Here is an 11,024-nt window from a genome sequence, read left to right as displayed (position 1 = left end):
GGGTATACATGAATAGAGGGGGTGGGGATGGATGAAGGATAAAAGGAGAGAGACGGACTGTCTGGGGAAGGACAGATTGATGGGTGGATGAAAGGGCCACGGGACCAGCCAGCCCAGCTGGGGCATTAATGCATGGGGGGCTGTGGGGATGGGGGTTGGATGGGGCGGTTTTCCCCCTCATCTCTGCTAATAAGTCACCCGCCTGGCGCTGCCAAGGGGCCCATTATCCCATTAGTCACAGCTCCAGGCTGTAATTACCGCCTGCTGCGGTGAAGAGGGAGGGGGAAGGGAAGATGCTAAGGCCCAGGGAGCTGCTCCTGCCCCCCACCCTCGGCCCCTGCCAGGAACAGGACTTGAACCCACACTTGCCCTGCACTGCCCAGGGGCCCAGCCACCTCCAGGGGGAGGCTCCCTCCTGCCAGCAGCAACAGTAGACCCCCGCTCTGGTCAGGGGCTGTTGGTGATGGGGAAGCAGGAGAATGTGAATTCACCTGTCTCGGGGGGGGGGGGGGGAATGGGCAGAGCCAAGGAAGGCCAACCCACCAGGACCAGAGCTGCAAAGGCTCATCGGAGCTACCTTTCCCCCTCCACCCAGGGCCCCAGAGTTTGGGTCAGGGTGGGGAGAAGTGGAGGGGGGAGGAAAAAACCAACCATTTTCTGCCTTTTTGTCCCTTAAAAATTGCTTTAATTTCCCACGTCAATTTGAGAAAGAGGCAACGAAGAGTTCAACAGGAAATAGGTCACAGAGCAGAGAACCCAAGAGCCAATGCAACCCCAAAACGCTCCCCCTCCACCATGTCATAGCCTAGAAACCACCCAGTGAAACATGCCACTTGCCAGTAAAAGGCAGCTAAAATCTTCCACCTGGCCATTGCCTTTAAGAACCTTTCAGGCTTTTTTGACAGCCAGGCTAATATATTTTGCTCCTTTAAGTTACTGCTCAAGGGTCTTGTCAATGGCCTTCAAGAGCCGGCCACACAAACTAAAAGATCAACCCTCTCCCCAACAACTTCCAAAACCAACATTGGTTTCATTTTTCCACTTGGCCATTTCCTTTAAAGAACCCACATTTTTGACAGTCACATAAATATTCTGAGCCTTGTCTAAAGTAGCTGCCCCTGCTTCTTCTACCTTGCCTTTCAGCATTTTCAAAGCAAAACAAAACCCAGAATATCCAACACCCCCCACACCTCCCTTAATTGGGTTACATTTTTCCAATAAAAAAGCTGCCTTTAAGAAGCTTTTATTTATTTTTTGACTGCCACAATTATTTTGGGGTTGTTTTATGGTGGCTTGGTTTTGTAGACAGATAAATCATATCATCTTCTTACTTTGGACCTTAAAGGAATTAAAAATGACTCCCTGACCGATAACTATCAATTATGTTTCAAAATTGCCATTGCATTGAAGAACATTTTTAACTGCCATACAAACACTTCTTTTCCATCAAGAATCACCAATATCATTAAAAAAAAAAATAATAAGGAAAGATTTCTGTAAAGTGGGGATTGGTGGCGTGAACAGGAATTTTAGCATTTGGTCCTTGATTTGAAAAGCCTTTTATTATTTTTTGTCAGATAAATATTCAAGGCTGCACACCCCCACTATTTTTTTTTTTTTGTGGAGGGAGACAGCTTTCCAAATGGAGTTTTCTCCCCCTGCCCCACACCAGATAACACTACCAATGACGGTGAAGGAAAAAGCTGGGGAATGTTTTCTTGGTCTCACCTTCTCCTTTAAGAGGTTTCCGAAAGGGGCAGGGGAAGCCAGCCACGCAAATATTCTAGGTTAAGTTTATGACCTACTGTTCCACCTGACTTGTACAATTTTATGGTGCCTATATATTTAAATAAAACCCAGAAAATTATACCCTCCACCTTCCCTCTATAATTATAACCTCCCCTCTATTTAGAGCTGGATAAGTACTTTTGTTACTTTAGTACTTCAGGTTTTATTTCCAGGGTACCTTTAAAACACCATAAAACACAAATGTTTGAGGCCAATTCCCACTTAATTCCCTATATACAGTGAGTCATACATCAATCTCTCACTTTTTTAACAAAAGGTACACACGTGTGCACGCACACACATACATATATATTAAAGGTTTCTCCAAAAATAGCTAAGTCTTTTAGATTTGGCCACTGCCTATAAGAATATACATCTCTCTCTATTTAACTAACATACATAGGCTTTGTTATCAAGAATAAAACTTGCCAAGCAAGTACAAACACACATATTAAATCACCCCTGCTAATTTGCCCTTAAGCATGAGAATCCTTTGCAACAGTCTCAAGGAGGAAATAAGGCAGGTATTGCTTTAAGAAAGTTGTCTTGGGTTTCTGACCCAGCCATGCCAATATTTGGCACAGAGAATCTTGTCCAGGCATGGAGATTTTGCATGTGTTATTTATTCGAATGAGCCCTAAGCATGGCCAACGGGCAACTAATTTTTTTTTTTTAATTTTATTTGCCTCACCTTTAAGAAACCACCATATAAAAATCCTCCATGCACAAAATGGCTGCAGAGGCTTGTCTGCATCAGGCGCTGCAAGAAATGCAAAGGGCTTTGAATGCTTCCCTTACTTGCCATTGGAAAAATACATTATTTACAAAAAAAAAATCAAAAAAATCAGCCAAAATAGAAAAAAATATTGTCAACCAAGCCATTGCCTTTAAGAGGCCTCTTTGCACCTCCTATCTCTAACAAAGCCACTGCCCTAAAGAATCATTTTAATGCCCCTAGAAACAATTTCAATTGGGCCACTGCCCTTAAGGTTTCTTTAACTGAGGAACAACTCTGGCGTTTGCCTTTAAGAGCCTTTTTGACTGCCATGCAATTATTTATTTTCTGCTGTGATCTTGAGCCGGTACCTTTAAACCGCTATAAAGGTATGGCCAACTAATGCATCAAGACTCTTTTGTCAACTTCCATACAAAAGATCTCTTTCATGCCAAGCCAAAGGTCATCTCTGGTAACGCCTGGAGGAATGTGGTGTCACAGTGGGCTCAATCCTGCTCGCCCATTAGCTGCTAGGTTTTGAAAAACATATACACACCCCTTTAAGAACCACTGTTAACAGCCACACCAATATTCCCCCTCTACTAGAGGCAGATCCTTAAAGGAAATGTGTGACAGTGCCATCCTTTTAAGATTGCCAGCTATATACACCTCCCTTTCTGCCAGCACTAGGACTTTAAAGAGAAAGCTATGCCATACCAATCCCTTTAAGAGATGTCTGGGCTTTTCTTTTGTTTTTGACTGCCACATAAACATTCCTTTGCTGCTCCTGATGGGCTCTTAAAGGCAATGAAGCAGGGCCGATATAAAAATTCCTGTGGCAGATTTGGTCAGGTGAGTAGGGGTTCATCATCAGCATCTGAGGTGGGGAGGGAGAGGCAAGGCCGGGGCTCAGCCAGGGGCAGCAGCAGCACGTCGTCCTCCTCCTCCACTGAGGGTGATGGGCCTGGGGCATCTCCGACAGGGAAGAGCCGGCCCCGCAGAGCCCGCAGCACCCCCCCAGAAGGCTGTGGGGCTGGGGGCAGAGCCTGGGGTGGAGCTGCTGTTGATTCGGCCCCAGGGGGCGGTGCTTTCTGTGGCAGGGGCGGGGCCTGCTCCTCAGCTTGGCTGGCGGTGGTGGTGTCAGCATCTGCGGTAGCCGCACCCCCTTCTGGAGGTGAGGGGGCAGCAGCAGGAGCCCGAGGTGCAGGACTGGGACGGGGCAGAAGCCCCCAGCGGCGAAGGCGGCGCAGGAGGCGGCGCAGTGGACGGGGCGGGCGGCGGGCACGGCGGCCCCCAGTGCCCGCGGCATCCTGGCGCAGCACGTGCAGCACCGAGCGCAGGTTGGCCAGCAGCGACGTCTGTGGGGAGAGGAAGGAGAAAAGGCAGGTTGGAGGGCTGAGGGGGTCCGAAAAAGGAGGGGGGGAGGGTTTCTGTGGTGGGTGCGGGGAGGTCTCACCTGCCCAGGGCTTTCAGTGGGGAAGTCGTCAAGGGGCGGGATGGCGCCTTGTGCGATAAGCTGCCCGTAGGATGGAGGCGCCTCCTGCCGCACCAGCCGTGCATCGCCCCGCGACAGGGGTGCAAACAGGCTGCCAGGGAGGGATGGCAGCAGGTGTTAGAGGCCTACCTTCAGCGCTTAGCCTCACCCGCATACCCTAGCCCCTCCGCAACAAACCTCACTTCCCGGTAGCCCCACCCCTGGATGCACAGGGGCAACAGGGGCTGCCCAGGGCAACAGAGAGGCCCTGCCTCTCAAACCCCTTTGCCCCGCCCCAGTCCCATGGGCTCTGCACCTTATCCTCCAACCCTGCTCTCACCTGTGCTCCTGGGCCCCACCCACAAACCATTGGCCCCACCTCATCCCCAGGCATACAAGTCAGGGGGAGTGAGCATGTAGGCTGTATAATATGCCCTGCCCTAGCCTCTACCCCTTGTCCCAGAGAGCATGGAGACAGTGGAGCAGCTCCTGCCCCCCATCCGCAAGCCCCGCCCATAATTCCCTCCCCAGGCCTCGCCCCCTCGCACCTGTATTCTCGGGCGCGGACAGCGTAGAGGCGGCAGGTGCAGCCAAGTGCCACAACCAGCAGGAGGCCGCAGACCAGGCTGCCGATGGCAGCAGCAGCCACCACCTTGCGGGGTGGGGTGGCAGGGCAGGCGGCCTCATCAGAGGCATCCGCACAGTCGGGCTGCCCGTCGCAGCGCCAGGCCTCGTACACGCAGCGCCCATCGCCACAGCGGAAGTGCCCTGGCTGGCAGCGCCAGCAGCCCCGCTCATCCGCCCCGCCTGGGCACAGCGTCTGGTAGTTGCAGCGGTCGCTGGGGCTGTAGCAGGGCTCGCCACCAGTTCCGCTGCAGGGGTAATGCCCAGGCGGGCACCCAGGACAGCCCGCCTCGTCAGCACCGTCGGCACAGTCCCAGGTGCCATCACAGCGCTGAGTGTCGCTGTAGCAGCCGCCGCCATCACCGCAGGGCCGCGTCCAGGGCACACAGAAGCCACGCACGTGGTAGGTTGCATTGAAGGAACCCAGTCCAGCCCAGGACACCCAGGCCCGGCTGGAAGATGCCTCCACTGTCACCCGGCGCCCGTTGGAGGTGGAGTCCAGGTGTCGCAGGGGCTGAGCTGGCACCCCTGGGTGCCCCTCATAGACTGTCAGGGCATCGCCCGGTGCCAGGTCCAGCCAGGTGAAGGCCACGGTGAGTGGGCGGCTGGCGTGGGGGTCCAGGGCCCAGCGGCAGCGGGCAGGGGTGGGCGGTGGCCCAAAGACGCCATAGAAGTCATCCAGGGTGACATTGCAGGCCGGGGGGGGCTGGCGACCTGGGGGGCGGGTAGCAGGAATGAGAGGGATGGACAGACAGACGGATATGGGGGGAGGAGGAGCTGAAGGAAGGTATGAAGGGAATGGGAGGGAGCTGGACTGATGGAAGGAGGTGAGAAGCAGGCAGGGGAGGGTTGGACAGACAGATGGGTATGGGGAGTGGGAGAACTGGATGAATGGACAAAGGGTGGCATGAATGGAGTGGGCAAGGGTCAAACAGATGGACGGACAAGGCAGTGTGGATGGGGAGTGGGAGGGTTGGATAGACGGATGGAGGGAAGGGTGAGGGTTGGACAGACAAACAGACAGGAGGTGTGACTGGGGGGAGGAAGGCTGCACAGACAGACAGACAGAGGGCAGTGCAAATGGGGCAGGGGACAGTTGGACAGATAGACGGACAGAGAGAGGTGGGAACAGGTTAGAGGAGGGTTGACCGGACAGATGCATGAATGGGGTGGGGGAGCTCTGGGCAGACGTCTGCCTGGAAGGCAGCATGAATGGGGCCGAGAATGGTTGCACAGATGGACAAAGGGAAGCGTGAATGGGCCTGGTGAGGGCAGACAGAGTGTGTGATCAGGCTGGTGTGATCAGGCTGAGTGACCGGGATGGACAGACATGGCAGAGCAAAGGGCCTGGCAGAGGGGGACGGCTGGATGGACAGTGGTTGATGATGGGGGAGAGATAGATGGATGAACAAACGCTGGCATGAATGGGGGGGGTGGGGGGCAAGATGGACACAAGGGGCAGTGTGCGTGTGCGGCAGGGAAGGGATGGACAGACGGACAAAGAGATGGCGGGCCATGCTGGGGGGCTGAATGGACACAGGGACAGACAGAGGGAGGCGTGGGGGATGGCCAGACAGAGGGCCGGGGAGGTGGCGGAAAGACTGACACGTGTCCCCTACCTCGGTCGTAGGTGAGCTGGAAGCCGGTGCTCGGATGGTAGGGGTGGAGGTAGGTCAGGGTGATGTTGGTGCCCCGGTAGTGCAGGGGGGGTGGCGGGTGGGTTCCACACAGCGGCCGGGGGAGCTGTCCTCGCGCCCGCACGGTCAACAGCTCTGCCCCACATGGCACCACCAGGCGCTTGAACCTGCGGAGGGCGCAGATGTATCCTCGCCCAGTCCAGTGACCCAACCCTGGCCTGGATCCCAGCCCTGATCCCCGCGGGGCTAATAAGGGTGACACATTTCACTCCCATGCAGGGGCGGGGTGTTTCTGGTCCCCTTCCTGTCCCTTATGGCTCTTAAAGGGCCAGTACCCCAATTTGGAGCCTTAATCCCCTGCCAATACACTCCACCCCATGAGCCCTTATAGGGGAAGCACCACTATCCTGGGATCCCTCCTGTTCCCAGGGACACTTTAAGGGCCAGTACCCCAATTTGGGGCCTAAGCCCCCCTCCCCACGAGTTCTTAAAGGGGCTACATTTTCAATCTGGGACACCCTGTCTTTCAAGACTCTTAAAGGGCCAGTACCGCAAACTGGGGGTCTCCCACAACACTTCCTAAGCGCCCCCCCAGTGAGCTGCTAAAGGTCCCACACTCATTCTGGTACCCAGCACCTCAGGACTCTCAGGAGGCCAATGCCCCTATTTGGGGCCTTTCCTGCCCCAACCTCACCCTGCCAGCTCTTAAAGGGCCCGCACCACCATTCCGGGACCCTCCCTGTCTGTCGCTCAGGACTCTTAAAGGGCCAGTGTCCCAGATTGGGGCTTTGTCCTCCCCCTGGAAGCCCTTAAAGGGCCCACACCCCCATTTCCGGGGGTCTCACCGGAGCGTGACGACGTCGCCGGGCGCGGCCGGGATGTGCCAGGCGCAGACAGCGGGCGGGGGGCGCCCGTGGGGCGGGCTGCGGATCCGGCCCTGCGGCGCCACCAGCACCTCCGGGCTGTCCCGGCACGCCTCGCCCCCCGCCTCCTCCGCCCCGGCCGGCCCCGGCCCCGGCCCCGGCCCCGGCAGCAGCAAGAGCAAGAGCAGCCCCAGCGCCGCCATCGCGGACCTCGACCCCGCCGCGGGTCCCGATGCCAGCCCCGGCTCCACTTCCGGCTCTGGGCCGTCAGGTGGCCCCGCCCCTGCTAACCCCGCCCAGCGCCACGCCCATCGTGGTGACGTCACAGCCCGGGGAAGGGAGTGCGGCCCCTTTTAAGAGGCTTCCGGGGTGTGCGTGTGTCCCTCCGCCCGCGTGTTAAGAACACCCCGGTGGGGGTGGGGGTGGGGATTCCCGGCATTATGCCATCATCTCTTCTAGAGCCTGGGGGAGGCGGTGCCCCCAACCGGGTGTCGCTGCCCTTTTAAGAGAGTCGGGGCGGGCGGGGCGGGCAGGCGTGGTTCAGAAATGAGGCGCTGCTCCTTTAAAAGTATGTGTGTTGGGGGGTGTGTAGGTTGTAGCGCTGTTGGTCTAAGGACACAGGCAGACAAGGTTCCTTGGGTGAACCTGGTATCTTTTATTAGACCAACTTAAATAGCTGGAAAATAGTAATTAGGTAAGCTTTTGGGTTCAAAAACCCTTTGTCAGGCTGAGGCAGTGTCAGCAGTCGGTGTGTGCTCTTCCTGCATGGAGTGACAAGTAAAGAAGCCAGCGGCCGGGCTGGTGTGCACACAAGACAGGTGGGCAGTGAAGATGTAGATTGAGGAGTCAATGGGTGAGAGACAGGCTGGGGGGGGGGGAAGAGGGAGAAGGGGGATGAATAGTGGAGAGATACCTGGGGAGTCAGATGTCAGGCAGGTTATAATGTGTCATAAATCCAATGTCTATATTTAGTCCATGATTTTTAGTATCCAGGAGGTTGATGACGTGGAGTTCATAGGCTCGTCTCTGGGAAGTCGTTTGTATGTTTCCTTTGAGGATCAGGACTGAGAGATTGGAGAGAGAGTGGTTTTCTTGGAAAAATGTGCCCCCACCGGTAACTGGGTATTTCTGTCTTTGATGGATTTCCGGTGTGCGTTCATTCTGGTGCGCAGTTGTTGTTTGGTCTCTCCTACGTATCTTCCATCAGGGCATTTGGTGCATTGGATGAGGTATATTACATTTCTGGAGGTGCAGCTGTGAGATCCAGGGATGCTGATGGCTCTGTTGTGGGGTGTAGTCATAGTGGGGGTGGTGGAGATGGGTTGGCAGGTTTTGCATCTCTTGTCCTGGCACTGTCTGGATCCTTTTGGTGTGTTCTGGGCTGGAGGAAGTTTGCTTCTGGTGATGAGGTTAGAGAGGTTCGGTGCTTGTTTGAAGGCTAGGATGGGTGGCTCTGAGAAGATCTTTTTAAGAATAGCGTCTCTTTCTAGTATGGGTTGCAGTTGTTTGAGGATTTTCCGTACAAGTTCGAGGGAGGGGTGATACATCATCACCAGCGGTGTGCGACTTGTGAGGCATTTCTTCTCTACTGCAGCAGTTCTTCACGTGGTATTCGGGTGGCTCTTTCAAACGTGCGATCTACCTCTCTGGACGAGTGTCCTTGCTGGGCGAAAGCCTTTTTAAGATTGGCGAGGTGGCGATCCCGGGTGTTCTCTTCAGTGCAAATGCGGTGGTATCTGAGGGCTTGGCTGTATATCACAGGTTTTTTCGTGTGTTTAGGGTGATTGCTGGTTCTGTGCAGATATGTATGTTGGTCTGTGGGTTTCTTGTATACTGTGGTCTGTATTTTACCCTTCTGGATACTGATCATCGTGTCTAAAACGGAGATGTTGGTGCTGGAGTATTCAAGAGATAGTCCGATGGAGGGATGGTGATTGTTGAATTTCTGGTGGAACTCAGTCAGAGATTGCAGGTTTTCAGTCCAAATGATGAAGATGTCATCGATGTAAGTACAGCAAGGGTTTGATGGTGCAGTTCTTGAGGAAGTCTTCTTCAGGTGGCTCATAAAAAGGTTGGCATACTGTGGGGCCATTTTAGTGCCCATAGCTGTTCCCATCATCTGGAGGAAGTGTTGATTATTAAAAGTGAAATTGTTGTGTGTGAGGATGAACTACAACAACTTAAAAGACAGAAATCCAATCATCTTCCCTAACAATATACAATAAAAAGATCTTCCCAGAGCCACCCATCCTAGCCTTCAAACAAGCACCGAACCTTGCCAACCTCATCACCAAATGGGGGGGGGGCTAAATATAGACATTGGATTTATGACACATTATACCTGCCTGACATCTGACTTCTCAGGTATTCATCCAAGGAACCTTGTCTGCCTGTGTTGGTGGGGGGGATTCAGAATCGAGGCTCTGCCCCTTTAAGAGTCCCGCAGTGGAGGGTTTCCAGAATCCCGATCCTGCCCTATTAAGAACGCCAGAGGGCGTTGCAGAATCGGGAAGTTTTCCCTTTAAGATTGTGTGGGTGGGGGGAGGGTCTCAGAGTTGGAGTGGTGTCCCTTTAAGAACCCCGGGGGGCGTCCCAGATAGACGTTGTTTCTTTAAGCGTGAAGGGGGATGTCATAGAATTGGGGGCGCCGCCCCTTTAAAAGCCCATGGGGGGGGTGTCCACCCACAATGACGCGGTCACTTTAAGAATACCTAGGCCACGCCCGCCCCCCGACCTTCCACGTCACAGACTTTGCTGCCACCTTGTGGTTCAGTGAAGAACGCGGGGGGGGGGGGCTACCGGGGGCGGGGCTACCCGTGGCCCCGCCTCCCCCTCTCCCTCCCACGTGGGGAGCCGGTGCGGTTTGCGGGGCCGCCGCCTGCCCGCCTGGGTTCCTTCTCAGCCGTGGGAGGGAGGCGGCGGGTAGTGCTTAGAGCAGCCGGGACGCCTGGGCTCTTTCCCAGTGCTGAGAGGGGAGGGGAGCGGGGCGGGGGTAGTGGTTAGAGCGGGGCGGGGGGTCGGGGTGGCCGCGGGCCAGGCTGCCTGGGATTCCCTGCCTGCTCCTGGCTCAGCACGGCCGGCCCGCTGACTCAGCCACCTCCGGGCCACATCCTGCCCAGCGCGCCCGGTGCCTGCCCGCCCGCGGCCCGGGGAGCGCTGTCGGCTTCCGTCACCGGACAGCCCGCGCCGGCACAGATGCGGGACTGGGCACAGGCCTACCTGTGCATCCACCCACCTCCCGGCAGCCCCTTTATCCACCCACCCGTCTCCACCTACCAATCTCGTATCCATCCACCCTCCATCCCTTCTCCCACAGACAGAATGAAAATCAGTCATCCATCCCTCTCCAAATATCGCCCTTAAGCTAGCCTTCCATTGCCATAACCCCAATCCAGCCATCTGCCTCTCCCTCCCTTCTTCCAAAGACAGTTTATCTATCTATCTATCTATCTATCTATCTATCTATCTATCTATCTATCTATCTATCTATCTATCTATCACCATAACCCCACCCATCCATCTATCCATCCACCCACCCCACACCCATCCCTCCATCCCCATAGACTCCATCCACCCTCTCAACTATCCTCCTTTCTCTCTCCGCCCATCTCCTCTCTTTTTCACTCTTTTCTCTAATAAAGATGAACAAGCTCTCTATCCATCACGGCTCTCTCTTTCCCCTCCTGCCAGACTGGCGCTCCCCTCCCACCCATGGAGCCCCTTTGGCTCTTAACATGCTGCTAATAAAGTGTGAAGCCCTCCAGCCTGTGGGTTTGTCTGTCTCCCTGCGCTCCCCCCTCCCCTGTCTGCCCTTCTGCAAACCCTCTTCCTGTCTTTCCTCCCTCTCTCTCTCCACTCCCTGTCTTACTTCCCAGACGGCTCCTTCCTCCCTCCCACCCCTCTGCCCGCCCTCTCCTCCCTCC

The 11,024-nt window shown here is 55.3% G+C and overlaps 1 protein-coding gene across 1 annotated transcript; it reads right to left on the bottom strand.

Moving 5' to 3' along the window:
• Window positions 1-662: 662 nt before the first annotated feature.
• Window positions 663-7,385, bottom strand: LRP10 (LDL receptor related protein 10). The gene is made up of 5 exons (XM_019494480.2): window positions 7,084-7,385; window positions 6,221-6,405; window positions 4,526-5,315; window positions 3,960-4,089; window positions 663-3,861 (listed from the first exon to the last, which is right to left on the bottom strand). The coding sequence occupies exons 1-5, from the start codon at window positions 7,302-7,304 to the stop codon at window positions 3,352-3,354; spliced, it is 1,836 nt and encodes a 611-aa protein (XP_019350025.1). The 5' UTR covers window positions 7,305-7,385; the 3' UTR covers window positions 663-3,351.
• Window positions 7,386-11,024: the final 3,639 nt, after the last annotated feature.

Source organism: Alligator mississippiensis, chromosome 7, assembly GCF_030867095.1.
Source record: "Alligator mississippiensis isolate rAllMis1 chromosome 7, rAllMis1, whole genome shotgun sequence".
Lineage (NCBI taxonomy): Eukaryota > Metazoa > Chordata > Crocodylia > Alligatoridae > Alligator > Alligator mississippiensis.
This window is presented reverse-complemented; position numbering and strand designations above follow the sequence as displayed.

Bases quoted from the DNA above. Each gene is read 5' to 3' on its own strand.
- LRP10 (XM_019494480.2), bottom strand. From the start codon at position 7,304: ATGGCGGCGCTGGGGCTGCTCTTGCTCTTGCTGCTGCCGGGGCCGGGG. The intron at 6,406-7,083 runs GTGAGACCCCCG...CGCCCTCCGCAG, and splicing joins GGCGACGTCGTCACGCTCCG to GTTCAAGCGCCTGGTGGTGC. The intron at 3,862-3,959 runs GTGAGACCTCCC...CTCTCCCCACAG, and splicing joins CCACTGAAAGCCCTGGGCAG to ACGTCGCTGCTGGCCAACCT.